We start from the raw sequence: 17,486 nt of genomic DNA, 5'->3' as shown, positions 1-17,486 counted from the left end.
TAACAATTCTATTTGTTTTGTTCTCAAGGTCCTGTACAAAGTAAAGTAGGCTGGAAACATTTTCTGAGAAGAAAGCTACAGTTCACCTTTACATTAATTCTCCCACACTAAGCTTGCTTTAAGCAAACGATTCGTTCACCCTTAAAGGATGGCTCTGCAGCCTCCAAAACCAGTACTCAGCTACCATTCCCAAGCGAGGTCACTGCCTTCAATCTCCTAGACACTTATGGGTGAAGAGAACCTGTATTCTGTAGAAAATGTCGCAGTAATTATACTGGTTTCATGAAATTACTTTGGAGCATTTTCCACCATTTTAAAATTTATTTATACCAGCACTTAGGTAAAGGCTAGCCATCGCCTATCAACTCAAAGAGCACCTTGTGGTTCTGAATCCAAAACGTTCGCTCACATGCAGACTGGAGGCATAGCCTAGCATCTAACTTTTCCTCTACATGAAGAAGCGATTTTTGTACTTACAGGTTGACAAAATAAGTAGCATAAAATAAGAGTTACATTCAAAATTTATGGGTGGGTTAAACGAAGGAAGAAGTACCATCCAGGCTTCTTTCAATGCAAACTAATTACTAGCACATTAAAAATAGCCTTGTTGAATAAAGTCTGACTGAGTGTCATTAAAACTAGATATTGGGGAAAAAACCCTAAAAGCACTGACTGATGGGAATGACAATTTTCATTAGGACTGCAGAAACCACATCTTACCAAGACAGTAATGGATTAAAAATCACAAGAAAGAGACAGGGGATGTTCAGAACAAAGACCCAGAGCCTCAGCAAACCACATCACATTAGCACTAATAGTTTACTGAGATCAACCAAGGCGCATTATTTTTCACTGAATAGTTCAAAGGTTAAAAACTGGATGGCAAGATTTTGTTTGCAGAGACGGATCTAAAGCCCATCCCCTTTTCTATAGGGACTGGCAAAGATATGCTCACAGGAGATCACAGCAGTATTTTACCATATGGGACTTTTCAAAGAAAATCTCCAAACAAAATTTATGTTTTCTTAGTTAATCCAAACTGATTTGGTTGTAAGACTTGAAAACTACTATATAAAAAAAAAAGTTATGTACTTAACCCTTTCTTGATATTGAACAGTGAGGATCTTATTTTACTGCACTACAAAATAAATCTGCCAAGCATCCAGTCTGACACAAAGGACAATATGCTTGGTGGCACATGATGTGCAACACCTAATACCTGTCCAGCTTTACAATGAGCTACAGTTATACTGCCTTTTTATAGAAAAGATGATATTATTTCAAAGACAGAGTGGCTTTCCTCTAAGCTTATGAATGCAAAGGAACTTGAGAATGGTTGTTCCACTGCTCTCAGCAGGGAGAAAACTCTCTTTGTAGAGCTAAACTTGAAATCTGCTGCTGGTCACTGCGCTTTCTCTTAATAGTTTACTAGCACACTACCTCACTTTCTCTGTCAAACTAATTCCAGGATATTTTGTAAACACCTGCTTAGTTTGATCATCAATTCAGTGTTGCTCCTCTACACAGTAAGACCCCATTAGGTATGCAGTAACTCAGTATCTTTTTAAGGACTTTGTGAATAATCAGATTCCAGTTACAGCAGCGATCTTTCACCATCTATTGCAAATTCAAATGGAAATACTGCTCGCTAATTCCTTTTACATATCAGCTGGGCTGCAACCACAGCATGCAACGCACAGGTTTCAGTCCTTCAATAGCTGAAGCAAACCCAGTCTACAAAGCCTGATCTCCTGCAACTTTGCCCTGCAGCTCAGCAGTTGCATTTGCTTATAAAGGTGTCAGTCTCTACCCTTGTCTCTGGATGAAGGCCCTATGTTCAATCTGTACGTGCACTCACTGCTGCTTTGTAGCTCAGGTATATTAGGCACCTAACTATAAAATTTCTTTTTGTGTCCTTAAGGGCAGGGGGAATACTACATAATATTAAGTTTATTGGTTCCATATTGAATGGAAAAAAAAAAAAAATCTCAAAAGCTTATCATTTCAGGAGAAATCTCACAAAAGCAGAAGCCAGAGCACTAGTAAAAGACAGAAGTATGTTACAGGACTAGGCAGGCAGAACCAAATAACGGTCAAGAAAGAGCTGTTTCACTGATCCGGAATGTAAGAGTATAGTCGCTCAGCAAGGTAACATGGGCCCATAACAGTTACCTACAAAAGCTTTGGATTGAAACCTCTAAATTACATAAAAAAGTATCAAAATGATTGGTTTTTTGGCCTCAAATATTTTGACTGGTTCAAAAAAGCTGCTAGAAAAGCAAAGAGAGCATTGTGCCTGCTTTTATTGGCTTATCCATACAAGCAGAAAATTACACACTCCAAAAGATAAACAAAACCCTTCATAAAACCACAATGTAAATTTTTTTCAAAGGGCCTATATTAAGAGATAATACTGTAGCTTACCAAACTCGAACTGCGTCCCACTGTCAGTAAATACTTTCAACTTTATTCATAAAATCCTACTAAAATTCCACCATGTGCTTACAAAAATCAAGGAAATATTTACTATAGTTCAGGCTACAATTAGTTAACAATAGTAGCTGCTTTTTAACTAACTCTACAGGCTGACTTTCTTCAATCAGTATTGTAACTGGCACATCTGCAGACAGGAAATCCTCAACACTACCAAGTTTCCCAGCCTATTATCTGAGACACCTGGTGTGGGTGTGTTGATACAGAGCAAAACAATGAATCATACTGACTGCACATCAATTAGCCAGCTTTAACTGTTAATGTGTTTAATCCTTAAGGGTGGAGTGCCAATTTGAACACCAACAACAAAAAAAAAAGTCAACACAAAACCCCCTCAAACCTCAAACTGTTCATTTTGCAGTTTCTGAACAGGGATTGTAACTCAAATCTGTGACAAAAACTGTAATACATGTAGTTCCTCTGTATCAAAATAGTGAGTGGAATCATGTTACAACTGAGTTGCAACTGTATATCATGCACCAATATTCCATTCTAATTAACACTAAACCAAAGATTTTTTTCTTATTACACCAAATTAATAGCTCTTTTTTCCATCTTTGACAAAAGTAAAAATTGACATGACATGTCACAGGTTTGACTCCACCTCAGTGCACTTTTGCCAGAAAGCTTGAGACAAATCAAATATGGCATTTAGAAACCCGCTTTTTGGAAAGGCTTTCAGTCTCACCTCATGGATATTATTCTACAGTTTTCAGGATTGCCACATCTCCAGCGAGCATGTCCTTTTTTGCTCTTGGCAAGCACTAGTGTCTTTGATCGGTTCTGGTGAGCATAATCCATTATTATAGGCTGTTTCCACAATTTATAAAAGCCCACCGCACTTCTAAGAGAATCTAAGGTAATCTCAGTAAGTGAAAGCAAATGTTTGTCACAACACACAGCCTGCTCTCTGGGGTATTAGGAAGATATAAAGCTAACTTAACCAGGGGAAAGGAACAAGAGGACCACAGATTTAGTCCACTGGGCAAAATACAAAATGCTGTACATGATCTGTTCCTGTTTCCTGTGATGGATCTATTCTATGACCACAATAATTTAACTTTATCTGTTATCAACAAACGAAAGAGTAATGCTTCCCCACTACTCTAGAACAGCAGTGTCCGATAAAAAGACAGTATAAAAATGAAGTAGTTAAAGGAATAGCTAAAGCTGCTAGTAAAACTGATCGTTCCTCTGCATCGAAACAGATTTATTGGCCAGTAAGTTTAAGCCTATTTACTTTGCTCACCAGATAGCATCTGCTTGCCAAATATCGCTACTACCTTTAGCCATCCATTATTTATCTAGAATTCCAGATATTCACAAAGCTTTATAAGCACAGAAGACAAGAGGTCTCCTATTCTGGTGGGCACGCAGTCCCTCTGAACCAATATAGCAACAGAGGGCCAACTCATACCAGCAACAAACGAGCAGCTGGGGGAGGCAACGCAGAAAGAGTATTTTCGTTCCTGTGGGCTGGAGCCTTGTACCATACATCATTTAGTGCACTAATCCCTACAAGAAGTAGTGTTGGACTCAAAGGAAGCAAAACCCAGATTTAATTGACATTTCTGGTGATTATGCTCATAGCCATTTGTCACAAAATTCTTTTAAACTGATTTACTCTGGCTTAGGCATTGTACATCAGTTCAAGGGGTGAGAGATACGTGAAAGTTCCAAAACAGATTTAAAAAATCTCTGAAGTTCCAAGGTTCCCTGGATTAGCTCAGATTTTTAGGGACAATTATTTATCTTTCTCTGAAGTAGATGATGGCCACAGTAAACTTGAGCAGCATGGTTCAGAAAAACTCCTAGAAGAAATGGTACCCTCTTGAACAGGATAAATAGGAACTTGTAGTGCATAGCTTAATGAGTAAGTCAAGAGTATGGACTTAGAGAACACTATCTGCACCACAGAGGCTGCTGGAATTGATGCTCTTGCCCTCTAGTAAATGTGAGGAAGACTAAATGGGCTCCCATTTATTGCAGTTCATGCAAACGTAGTTACCACGGATTTCTTCTGTTCACTGTAACTTTCATGACTGTAAGTGAAGAAGTCAGGCATGCAAGAAAAGAATTAAAAAACTATCAATGTCTAAGTCACTAAATATTTAATATTAAAAAAACCAACAAGGAGGCTATTTGGCCCCTTACAACATGATGAGGGGACTTCATTTTCAGAATGGAAAGCATTGCAAATAAATGCTAAGACAATCAAGTTTACCTACTGCCCACATCACTGTGTCAAAGGAATCGGTTTCTTCTGTGCCCAGGTCGGTATTTTTCCAGGTGACTTGCAATCTGTTGCTCTCCAATTTTTCAACTTTGGTTGGGAAACATCTCTTCAAAAATTTTGTGCCGTAAGATTCCATGTGCTCAGTTACTAAAGATGCCATTTGCTGTTGAGTAGGGGAAAAAAATTTGTTTATTCTTAGATCTATGACCTTTTAAATGTAACACACCCCCCCTTCAGCTGTCTTCATGAAAATCCAGTAAATACAGTGTGTGTTTCAAGCATTCTTTGTCTGTTGGGTACTATGCATTGTCAACACATGGTAATTTATTAAGCCACTATGACCTGCAACTCCATTCCAAGTGGAGTCTACATGTGAACATTCAAATCATTTTCAAAAAAGTAAAATGGTATAGGAATAAAACAGTTGCTTTTAAATAATTTGATACTTATACAAAAATAGCATCTAGAGCATATTCAATTTAACATTACCATAATTACCATTTTCTGGCAGCTTTTCATAAAGTTAAGGAAGAAAAATATTTCCCTTTGTCCTGACACCTGTCATTTCTCTGCAATGACTATGAATCACTAAGGTTTCCTGTAAAGTTCTACTACAAAAAGGAAATAATGCTTTTGTCCTAAGAGCCTGTTTGAAATAGTGCCACACCACAGTCAAGCAGTAAAGCGTTGCACTGACAGGTTTATCCAAAGATGTCATTGCTCTCGATTGCAGTAATTCTGGTTGCACTTTGTCAAAGAATATGTTTATTACTGAAAGGATATTATCACAAAGCCGCTCACACTGAACGACTACATGCAAGCTCTTGGCTCACAAAACTTTTTGATATTGATATTAACTAATATGAAGGCAACAGCAGGGTTCTCTCTCCAGAAACATGATGGCTCACTAACCAGTTACATCAAGACTCAATGTAGCTATGGACTGAACATAATTATTTAATCTCTATTAATACTTTCTTAATTTTGAAATGTCCATCGTGCTCTTCCTGCCTACAAAGGATCAAGTTCTCAGAGAAAGCCCTACCGTGTTTTATGAGGTGCCGCACACACACACTCTTAACACTATCCCCTGCTTGCTCAGGAGGTCTTATGCCTTTACAGGTGTAGATTTCTTCAACAATGAGTGCAAATCCCAAGCCACGTTCTTATACAATGTTTTGCAAACTCCGGTACACATACCACTAGTTCTAAAGGAAGTGGGAGTGGCTGGCATGTGACCAGAGCTATCACTGCCTGCAGTGGTACTTGTTACTGCTGCTTCTCTCAGCAATACTGCCTCCTGAAAAACTGTGCTGTTACACGTGGAAATAATTTTCTTACACACTGTGTGTGCAAAAAAGTTCTTTAAAAAAAGCCCATAGTTCCATCACTATCATCAACTTTGGCCTATAAATGTTTTGGCCTCTTGCAATTACACATTTTTAAAAAAAATCCCAATTTGTGGTACCAGGAATAATTATGTTAACATACATTCGTTCCCATTCTGAAAACACTATATTCAAGTGATTAACGTGACACAGTCTTCTTTCTTAAGGCTGACATTTTCCAAAGTTATTTGCCTGTGAAAAAAATTATTGGAAACATCAAAGAAAAAGTTCACCATGCATGTGAGTGAAAACCCAGAACACTCACTGTTCTAAGAACACCACAGAAACTTTTCCTTCAAGGTAGCATGAGCATCAACTCTTGCAGGGACCAAAGGCTCACAGTCACCTTTAGCATACTCTCCCTACAGACCTAGGGACAGAAGGACTATCGGGCCATCAAAGAGATCATCTAACTTGCAGAACAGAGGCTACAAACGCACATTCAAGTAACACCTTTACTGGAGCCAGTAACTCGTCTTTAACCTAAACCTGCTACACTACCTTCTGTTGCTTCTTTAAGCAGTTATACTTTTTGACACAGATCCTACATAAAACCTTTGTTGCTGTTGTCTTTTCTCATTGTTATTTCTAATTGCTTTTGTTATCTTTATACAGGAATGGGTTTCTGGCCAAAACTGTTTTCTATTTTGTCAGCACAGTCACAACCACTTATACTTTTTAATAAAAATCCTCAAAATCTTTCCCAATTTTGAAACACATTTTGTTTTCTTTAAACTTTCCTGCCTGAAAGTTGTTGGTTTTAATTTTTTCCAGCTTCGGGTTGATAGTTTCACTGAAATCACTATTTTTTTTTTTGCCTAGTTATAACCGCCACTGTTTTGGAAGTGGTAAGGTCAAGATTTCCAGTTCCTATGTCATTACAAACTTTCAGCTTAGTGATTTATTTATATTCATCATAATGAACTCCACATTGAACTACTTCATGTTAAGTCCAATAATTTATTTTAAAAATCATTATCTGTAACTCCTAGAAATTCAGGATTATTTTAAAGTGATTGTCTAATGTTTTCAGCAGCGGTATAAATCCCTCCCTTGCTTCCCAACCTTTTCAATCTTGTTTTCAACTAAGACGGAGGAGAAAAAAAAATATTCACTTTTCTGAGTACAGTATCAAAAGATACAACAGGATACGACTAGCCTATTAATAGTATAATAACAGAGTAATATATAATAATATTAGTATATTTATATATAATAATAATAGTATAATAATAGACAAATAAGCTAGTACTTATTTAGTTTCTCTTCAGAAAGCATGTACTAGGAAATGTTTGGAGAAGCCAACGACACTTTTTCTTTAGGAGACAAAAATAATCAAATATACTTTTTAATCTATTTGACATATAAGGAGATGTAAGATACTCCGTACCCACCTGATCAAACCCACGAAGCGGGATACTTCTCATCATGACTGTAGTGTCCAACCCAATGCCTGTTAGAAATCCAGCACACTCAAGTGAAACGTCTGGTGAGGCATCAGTAAGGAAATATAAACAATAATTTCACATAAGCGCAATATAAAAGTGTAGTATACAAGTGGGCTTTTTACCTAGAGATGCCAAGTTCTCCTCACACAGACAACATCTTTAGTTTGCTTTTGTTGCCTAGAATAAAACTCCAAAGCCTTAGAATATTTTCTTCATAGATACCACTGTTTTTAAGACCCTGAGAATTTACCCTCAGCTGACCTTAATCCCTACGATGCTACTGCAAAGAAAACTCTTCCTATTCTATTACCGACTCAACCAGAGGGCATGAGCAAAGGAGTTCTGAACACGGAGCTTTCCTAGGAAAGACAGCTAGGTTGCTTATAATCACATGTCATCCCAGGTTTTTCAAAGGATACAGCTGGCTCCAACAACCAACCTGTTAAATAAAAAGAAAAAAAGAATAAAGCAGTGGAATGAGCTTGTGCAGATTTCTGCACAACCAAAAAATAATTTTATAAAGTAGTTTCTGTATTTGTTTTATATATATATATGTTATATACACAGACATATACAACATATATACACACACAGATGTTATATATTAGTATATTTATTATCTATAAATATGTAATATTATATTTTACATTATATAGATCTTAGAAAAGTGTACATTGCAAACAAGTTTGGAAGCATTTATTACTCTTCTCAAAATTTACCAAGTGTTTGAATTGTTTGGCATGCATTTATGTGTACGTATGTGTGAATTTCTGTACATTTATGAGAGAGATTGGATGGTTTTACCACCTAAAGCGTTGATTGCCATATTTAGCAACTATACCTCAAAAACCTTTGTCTTTTTATTCTAGTTCCTGAAAAAATTATTCATAAGAAGCCAGAGGAAGAGATTGAAATGGAATTGAAAGGTACAGTCACCAATGATGTTACACTGAAAATATACATATAAAATATGTATTACATTATATTATATATTATATATAATTACAGAAATACAATAACCATTATACACTATACAAATAATTATTAATTATTAGTACTTAATATCAGTATGTTATGTATACTATATAATGTACTATATTGTAGTATGTAAATATGTACATCAGTATATATTACATTATATCTTATTATATAATATCTATTAATTACATATTTTGTAAGTATGTTATACACAATCTAATAACAGAATAGAATATATAAGTAATATATATATTTATATAACAATTAGGCACACACACTCTCTCTATATGTATGTATACATACACACGTATGTACGTATAGTTACAAAATTACAGGTTTGAGGAGTGGATCTGTTGCTGTTAGATGGGACGAAAGAGCGTGGCTGGCCAACTCCAACAAAGACAACACTATAACATGTGGGCTTATTTAACAGAATAAAAAAAGACTGGACTTATAAGACATAAGGAATTATTTTTATATTGCAATGAGACATTTAAACAGATACTCTAAAAGAAAGTGAAGAAAGGCATGAAAAACTCCAAGAAACTAGTGAGGTTCAGAGGCATCACGAATGTTTCGGTTGTGTTCTATGATGTACCTCCACGGAAACGTGGAGTGGACACTGCAGGCTTTTCCCCCCGTGCCTATTGCTACTGATGCCTCATCTTCACAGGGCTCTCGGCACCATGGCCTCTGGGACAGCGGGCAGCAGAGAAACACAGACATGCAGCAGCCTTGTGGGAACTTAAGTACGTCTCTCAGTTTCTAGAGGTATCTGAATTACTAAATGTATATTTTTAAGTATTTTTAAGAAAACACAATCAGAAGCTAAGCATGTTTGAATTTCATCATCTTCCTATCAAGTAGATTACAGTTCCCAATGTAAGGTTTTATTAATTGCTAAATTTCATTTTGATTTATAATCATCTGCTTTTTCATCATCTTATTTACCCAAATGCCAAACATTTGCCCTTCCTGTCTTTAAAAGTTTGTGTATGCAGTTATGAAAATTCAGTTTAATAGATCTACATAGACTAGTATTTACCAAATACATCCATTTTAGGTCTTATGCAAAACTCCAGCTCCCATCTCTCCCTATATTTCACACCCTTTCAACCAAGAATATCACTAAAGTTGTCCATCACCACTTTTAATTTATGAGGTGTGTCAGCTCTCCCGCACAGCCGTTTCCACGCCTGTCCCCAGACGCCCTGCACGCTGCAGCATTCCTCTCCCTGACCCTATCCTTGGCTCCCCACGCCTGCTGGGTGCACACAGGGCGCAGCGCTCAGTCCCTGCTCTGGAGGCAAAAGGGGGTCCCACCAGCCGGCCAGCGGCCCTCAGCTGCTGGCCAGGCTGCGCTCTCACTCCTTCGCTGTTCACACGTTATGCACACTTGTTAACAATCCCACAGTTCCGAGATGCATTCCACATAATATTTCCACTTATGACAAAGTCTTTTGTCAAGTTTTTGAATTAGGAAAAAAAAAGCGCACCATTATGGATCAAAATTTCTAGTTACGATGAGAACAGTAGGCTCTTTCTGACTATGGTTTTCATCTACGGAAATACCTGTTTTACACAGAACTTTCACCCCCATGCTTTATAAAGAACTTTTAATCAAAACACACCACCACAGAACCACAACACTCAGAACCCACCTGCATATTTGGCATGTTTTTTCTGTTTATTTTGGGCATTTTTTTAAAGCAGGTCTCTCTCATACTGCTGTATTCAAAAACTTAAAAAATAACTTTGGATTTTCGGGTGTGGAAGAAATAGTTTGCTAACTGCATTTTGGAAAGCTAGAAATTTTAGAAGTTTACTTTAAGAATTTAAAATACAAACTCACATAATCACAGCGTTTGAATAGGTTATTTAAAGTTAGGAGGATAAGCAAGGAAGCATAAGCGTCACAAGCATAAGTCACAGAAGCTTATCATAGGCTTTTACCCACATCCAACCTCATTGGACTGTTTTGAGGAAGGTAAGTTTTAGCAACACAAATGACAATGCCAGCAGAGAGAAGGCATTGCATGGAAATGATCCATTAAGTAAAGTTCTTTTCCCTCAGCAGCTGTGCCTCCATTAATTCAAAAATTCTAAGCAACAAAGCAAAACTGTTTTGACAAAACATGCTCCAAACAGGTAAAAATTCAAAGTAGTCAGATGCCAGGAAGGAACACATTTGAAATATCAATCCAATATCATGGCTTATACACCCTATGCTGTTTCATATTCTACATTTTGCTTCATTCCTGGCCAAAGTAGTATACACTAGTACACACTAGGACAGTGCTTCACAAAATAAACCCTTAAATCCATGGAAAACCACATACAAAGTGAAGGCTAAGACAACGTGGTGCATGCATTGCAGTCTCTTTATAAGGATGTATCATTCATCAATTTTAACTAAAATTCACAAAGTGATGATCCTCCCTCCACCCTGTTACCAGAAAAACTATTGGTATACATGCTTACAAAGACAGAAATGTGTTCCATAGAAGGACATGAAGAACCTTAGAAAATTAAATATTTTATAAGCAAACGTGTGGCGACTAAAAACAAATGTTAGAGGCATGATGGAGCTCTGCAGACAGCAAATTTGGCTTGTCTTTTTGGCCCTGACACTGACCAGCAACATATCCCTGGGAAAGTTATTCTTCCACCATGCTGCAAGAGAGAAACAAGTCCAACAGTTGGACTTATGGACTACCCGATGCTAAGAGAGCAGAGCAAAACAGTAGGTCCAACACTAGCTTGTGGCCTATACCTTACCCTACACCGATCTGCACCATCTCCCTGATCTAATGGAGATTCTTTTAAACTTCCAAGTGCAGACGTGGGGGCTGCTGCTCGGTGAGCTCTGGGGATTGCAGAGCTGGTACAACACATGCTTTCTCACAAAAGACCCTAGATATCATCTATCTATCCTATAGCAAAAACATACAACTTCTGAAGGTGTACAGAGTTGTACAGGTTGCGGTAAAGAGATTAAAATCTGCTAGTCTGGGTTTTATGTTTGATAAACAATTTAACACAGTGGGAAATAATTTCTTCCAGCATTAGGGCATCTGATTCATCTGTGAATGGATGATCACCCCCTCTTTTAGCATGTAGCTGCCAGGAAGTGCTACGAAAAGCCACATGCTGCCCATAAAGAAACACCTACGGGAGATTCACAGGAAATAGAATGAGAATATCTTTAATTTGGGCATATGTCTGCTCATCTTTTTCATTAGGTGAAAAATAGATGCCAGCTGGCACTAATTCTTAGTATCAGCAGCACATTATTCATGATTTCTTCTACAAAGTAGAGGGTTCCTGGGCATTGTCAGTGTCTAATAGAAAAGTTAAGAAAGCAGAACCTAACCTCCTTCACACCTGCTCAATCTCTCACTCATTCTGAACATATTTCAAGGCATCTTTTCTAACTCACTCTGCCAAAATCCTTCATCCCAGTAGCGAGAATTTCTTTGCAATGTTTGTATATCTAAGGGACTTTTAAGATGGTTAACGGTTTGCTTTTTTTTTTTTTAATATGAATAACTCCAGGACTAACAGTTCTGTAACCTCCAGGCATGTAATTTGTAGCTATGCACATTTGGAGAGGAAGAAAAGAAAGAATAAGTACAGCACAGCTCAGACTAAAAACAAAAGGTGTTAAACTGAACCTTGGGAATATTTATAGTAGAAACAAATCCGACAGAAACAAACCTTTAACAACTCCCTCCTTCATGTGCTAGGACACAGCCTGATAAAGCACAGAAATGCTACTGTAGCCCCTGCAGGCTTATTTTTACTAAATCTCAGGAATGCAACATATAAACACTAGACTCCCACATTACACTGTTACAACTTGCATTAGCAGCAACTGGACAAAAGCCACATTTTCACAGAAAAATCTTACGGGATAAATCTTACGTTTCGTTTGGGGGGGGGGGGGGGTTGGGGTTTACGTTGGTTTTGTTTTGCTGGTTTTTTTTTTTAAACACCATTTCCTCGCATAAATCATTCTCTCAGAATTGAAGAGGTGACTGATATACTAGAAACAACAGCAAGTTTACTTTCCTTTTTAAACTGTACTGAGGAGTCTTGTTTATCTGTTTGATGTTTAGCTTAACACAGTGCATTTTATATATTAGAAAGTCACAGCCATGAATGGCAGCTGTTTTCTTTCAAAACACCAGTATTATAGTTTCAAGTCTTTTTGTTACATATACACTTTGCTGCTTCTAGAAGCGCTGAATAGAGAAAAGAAAAAAAAATAGTATTATCTGACTTCCATGCTAGCAAATGTGCACTTCCGATCACAATTATTTGTAGCAGGAAATTGTTCTGTAGAGCAATGTTGACTCAGAATCTTACTGTGCTATGTGCTGTAAAAAAACAAAGGCTCTGGCATTTCAGTATTTCCATTAAAAACCATTTTTTAGTATTTCAGTTAAACAATAGCTCCCAAAGCATAAGAAAAGGCAAAACACCCCCCCCAATTGTCTCATCATATTTTCTTTTGTTATCAGAACTTCCACCACTTAAGAGAACATAAAATTATGTTGGAGTTTCTTTCCTAATTGAAGAGCAATTTCACATATACCCATAGCGAAGAACAAGAGCAGTACAGCCCTTGTTTAAGTTTATGCCGCCCTCTTGTGACTTCTGTGTATAATTGCTACAGCAAACCAGTCAACCCAAGACGATGAAAATTCATATTTAATTTCATTTTAGAATGGAATTTCATGGGGGGTGGTGGGGGGCGGGAATCTATTATATATACTAATGAGGACTGGTAGTGTGATGCTGCCACATACCAGACCAAATTCCCATAAGGAAAACAGAAGGACAGAAAAATTGGTGCATAAAAGGCAGGCTTGAACATTATTCACCTTGCCATAAAGAAAGGGTATGAATGGCAGCATCCATTAAAGCCATGGTAAGGTAACTTACGTTTTTCCAGGAGATTCTTTTAGCCAGAATAGATCATCACTTGTGATTCCATACTCCAGTGCACCTGCAATCTGTGAGCACACAGGTAAGAGCTTGAATCTACAATGCAAGTTCTGGCAGCAAAGAAAGCTACAGCAGCTTGGGCTGTATTAGCCGAAGTACAGCCAGCAGACCAAGGGGAATGTATCTGGAGTTCCCCAGGTATGTTATCGAGTCTCCTACTTTGGAGATTTTCAAAACCTGACTGCAAAAAGCCCTGAGCAATGTGATCTGACCTCACAGCTGACTCAATAGGTGACACCAATCTCCTGGAGCAGGAGGTTGAACTAGATGACCTCTAGAGATCCCTTCCAACCTGAATTATCCTACAGCTCTAAGCAACATCAACATACTAAATTGATGAAAATTCATTTCTGTGGAAATATTTTTCTAAAAAGCCTGTGCTTTATATAAAAGATAATTTTTCACACAACATAAGTACAAAAATCTCTCACATGTTACTTTATATTTACATTCTTTATCCTCCAAATGTTTGTTATTATCTGCAACAAACCCAGTAAAGCCATTGGGGTTGTCAGATGACAAGCGTAACTTACATGCGTGGGGTATTTTGGTCTTCCTCCAGTAGCAATGACAATATTTTCTGCCGTAACAATAGTCTACAAACAAAAATACAAAATCAAAATCAAGCATTTGAAATCCTTTCACCTGTCTTCAGATTTTATCTATGTACAAATGACTGGTAAATGAGAAATCTGGCACTACCATCTGCTATTTATATGACATAATGATCAGCAATGCATTAAAAAAAAGGATGGAGATAAACTAATACATGCGGGAGTTTCTCCTACACATTCTCTATCAGTTTTTGTTTGAATATTAAGCTTACAATCGTTGCTATACTAGACAAGGTCTGGTGACTACTCAGAAGCAACTGCTGTGCACAAATGGCAGCTTTTTAAAATCAATTTTTGCTTAGGACAAAACACAAAGGGATCACAGCAAGTGAGTTGAGCCTCTAAGGCCTGGAGCAAAGCTACCTCAGAAGTGGCATGTTTTTAGAAAATGCTAGGCATCTACCCCCAAGAACTTTTGCTCTCTCAAGCCGATATTAACCAGTAACATTATGTAATGATCCTCAGAAAGGTGTAAAAAATGCGTGTTCAGTCTCTTATTAAACATGCTGAAATGGCCACCATTCTATTACATGACCCAGTTGCTTGAAGCCGTGCACTCAGTGTAATTGCCTCCCACACACAATTTTGTATTAGAAAGCTAAGCACCCTTACAATTCATCTGAGGAGGAAAACATCTCAGACTGATCTAAGGCCCAGAGCAATAAGATGTTGGTCCTCTTTACATCTCTGTAAGCATCTATCAAAGCAGTATGACTCTGACAAACAAAACAAAACAATCTTTAATCTCAGCACTTCCATCTGCAAAGAAAATGTAATGGCACCTAACTGACAGGTTAGAGGCTACGGACTCGATAGGCAACAGTCACATTCATAAACAACTTCTCTACGTTGAAAATGCAAATCTCTCTCACCAAAACAACACTGAATACCTAAAGCCAATTGCAGAAGTACAGTCTAGTTCCCAGTTGACCTGAAAACCAGGACATGGAGACCTGAAATATTTGAAGTGAATGATACTGCAGAAATCAGCACAGCAGCTCACCTCTTTACCTGCTTTTGTTAAACCACGGATTGTATGCAGATCAGAAAAACTCCCTTTCATGTTGAAATATTTCACCTTCCTGTTTGGAAGAAAACAGCAACATTAATGTACGCTTAATGAAGAACAGGAATGAAATACCATCAGCTTCTTTTTCCATGTCTGAAGGCCTAAAAAAGAAAGCAAACAGGCACAGAAAAGTAAAAGGAAGAAAGCATCTCATAACATAGGCTTGTTTGCAGCTCTGTCACATAATTTCAGTCACTTAATTCTTGTGTCAGTTAACTCCTCTATACAGCAGAGTACCTAACCTTGTAACATGCTTTGGAATCAGGTTATTGACCTCTTCAAATGACACATTTTCCACTAGCCATAGCATTACTATTACTCTCTATAACATAACTAATGCAATGCTCGTTTGAGAGCATACAGAAGTGATTCAGCAGGAGTCGCAAGACTAGCACCTGTTAGATTATCTATTAATATAATTTCTCTATAAAAGGAACTGCATGCTGAAAAACTTGGAACCATTTCTGTAATGAAAGCAAAAAAAAATCAGCTGCTCTAGTACAGTGTTATATATGGACTTGTATGGCATATAAATTTTGGTGGACAAGCTTGAAATTATCTTGAGAAACCCTGACTACTTTGTATTAATGCAAAATCTCTCCAGATTAAAGAGAGCATTCCCTGATCACTACACTGCCAGAAAGCTTTCACGCAGAGTCACTTTCAACCACTATTTCCCAGAAAAAAGAAAAGGGGGGGGGGGGGGGGGCAGGGGATCACTTACATCAGCAAAAGCATTTACAGTCATGAGCAGAAAGGACCTACAGACTCAAAATATGAGCTCTAATGAGAAAATGCAAAGGCAATTCAGCAATTCTACAAGGAGAAGAGCTCCTTGACTATAGGAAGAAAGATGAACTTGAAAGACTTATTTACTTGTCTTGTAGTTGCACTCTGTGTCCCCAGTTCAAGGATTTCACATAATTCTGAACAGCTTGTGCCATCACAGACCTACCACAAAACAAGAAACCGAACATGAGATCATCACATTACAAATTCAGATTATGCAACTCAAAGGTACAGGCAATTGCTAGAAATAAGGAATGTTCTACAGTACTTTTTATTATAAGTAAATTACCAAGTCCAAATCAACATAATACCTACCAGCAAATACAGTTTTGTGTTTTAAACAAGGAGCAGTCTAAAAAACTTCATGCAAAATTCAATTCCCTAACTGCCCCTAAATAAATACCAACTGGGAAAAGTCGTTACACATTTGTAGTACACAGGAGCGGATACGGGCAATAATCTTTACCAGGTATGATGAACAGGTTGGGCTATATTCCAGCCATAGTGTTGGGCATCTTTAACTGCACTCCCTAAAAGGGCTGCTTGATGCATAAGCTTTTTAGGAATGCAGCCAACATTCACACAAGTTCCACCAAGTCCCCATTTGGTTCCTTGGAAAAAAAGAAAGAAGAAAAGTTAGTGCGTCAGGTTAGTGTAACTTAATGCAACTGGATTACTCAGAGAACTAGGTTGCCTATGCAATTAGTTAAAAAGTTCTGAAACAACACACAGTTTCTCCTACAGATCAGTTTCTAACTCTGCTTATGTTTGTTTAATAAGAACCATCTCTATGTATTTTTCTTCTAAAATTCAAACCATCTCAAGATGTTTCTTAGCACTCTGAAGATCCAGTTACTACACATTCACATTTGCTTATTTGCATTTGCAGATCCTATTTTACATATTGTACATGAAAAGCCTTAACATGATGTGAGCCATGATTTTTTAGAAATTGTAAATGACATTTTGACAGTGACAATACTCTCTCATATTTAAGTACTAAGTCTACTACAAATGGTAGCATCAAAAACTGCTAACAACCTTAATGTGCAGGGGAAGTGGGCAGAGCTGGGATATCACTGAATGAGCAGTGCAGCGAGCTGGGCTTAAGGACTTTAACTACGAGCAAAGCATGCAGCCAAATGGCCAAAGCCACGCAATCTGCTCACCTAGGCAACTGTTTTATACACACGTCTAAATATTACCCTAGTATTTCTCCTCCATACCTTGTGGAGACGGTTCCACATAATCCAAAACGGCCACTTTCCTTCCAAACTGAGCAGCTTTAAGCAAAAAAGCAAGACAAGGTATTCAGAGGAAGGAGAAACACACAAACCTAAACATTTTTAGTAGCACAGGTACAGAGTAAAGGCACAGGAGATGACAGCTGAGAGTTTATACTAACTCAAGATGCCAGACTAGGGACCCAGGCTGCCTATGTAGTCAGCAGATTCTCCAGAA

General features: G+C 37.6%; 2 protein-coding genes across 4 annotated transcripts in view; both read right to left on the bottom strand.

The window, feature by feature from the left end:
• The window catches only part of TXNRD2 (thioredoxin reductase 2), a 37,943-nt gene that overhangs the window by 18,641 nt on the left and 1,816 nt on the right, over window positions 1-17,486 (bottom strand). Inside the window, exons 3-11 of one of the 2 annotated variants that reach the window (XR_012663201.1) lie at window positions 17,252-17,308; window positions 16,492-16,636; window positions 16,113-16,187; window positions 15,171-15,249; window positions 14,087-14,149; window positions 13,491-13,561; window positions 7,985-8,004; window positions 7,512-7,603; window positions 4,722-4,892 (exon numbers count right to left, since the gene is read on the bottom strand). Coding sequence is in view for 1 of the 2 variants with exons in the window: in XM_075110148.1 (XP_074966249.1) it covers window positions 4,718-4,892; window positions 7,512-7,603; window positions 7,985-8,004; window positions 13,491-13,561; window positions 14,087-14,149; window positions 15,171-15,249; window positions 16,113-16,187; window positions 16,492-16,636; window positions 17,252-17,308 (777 nt within the window). In the remaining variant the exon portion in view is untranslated. Of the gene's footprint in view, window positions 1-4,717; window positions 4,893-7,511; window positions 7,604-7,984; window positions 8,005-13,490; window positions 13,562-14,086; window positions 14,150-15,170; window positions 15,250-16,112; window positions 16,188-16,491; window positions 16,637-17,251; window positions 17,309-17,486 lie in introns of both variants that reach the window. The other variant, XM_075110148.1, reaches the window with a different exon arrangement.
• UFD1 (ubiquitin recognition factor in ER associated degradation 1) overlaps window positions 1-17,486 on the bottom strand; it is a 436,293-nt gene that overhangs the window by 417,127 nt on the left and 1,680 nt on the right. The gene's annotated exons all lie outside the window — the stretch shown is intronic.

This window comes from Phalacrocorax aristotelis, chromosome 15 (assembly GCF_949628215.1).
Source record: "Phalacrocorax aristotelis chromosome 15, bGulAri2.1, whole genome shotgun sequence".
Classification (NCBI taxonomy): domain Eukaryota; kingdom Metazoa; phylum Chordata; class Aves; order Suliformes; family Phalacrocoracidae; genus Phalacrocorax; species Phalacrocorax aristotelis.
Note: the sequence above shows the minus strand (reverse complement) of the source record. Positions and strands in the feature narration are given on the sequence as shown.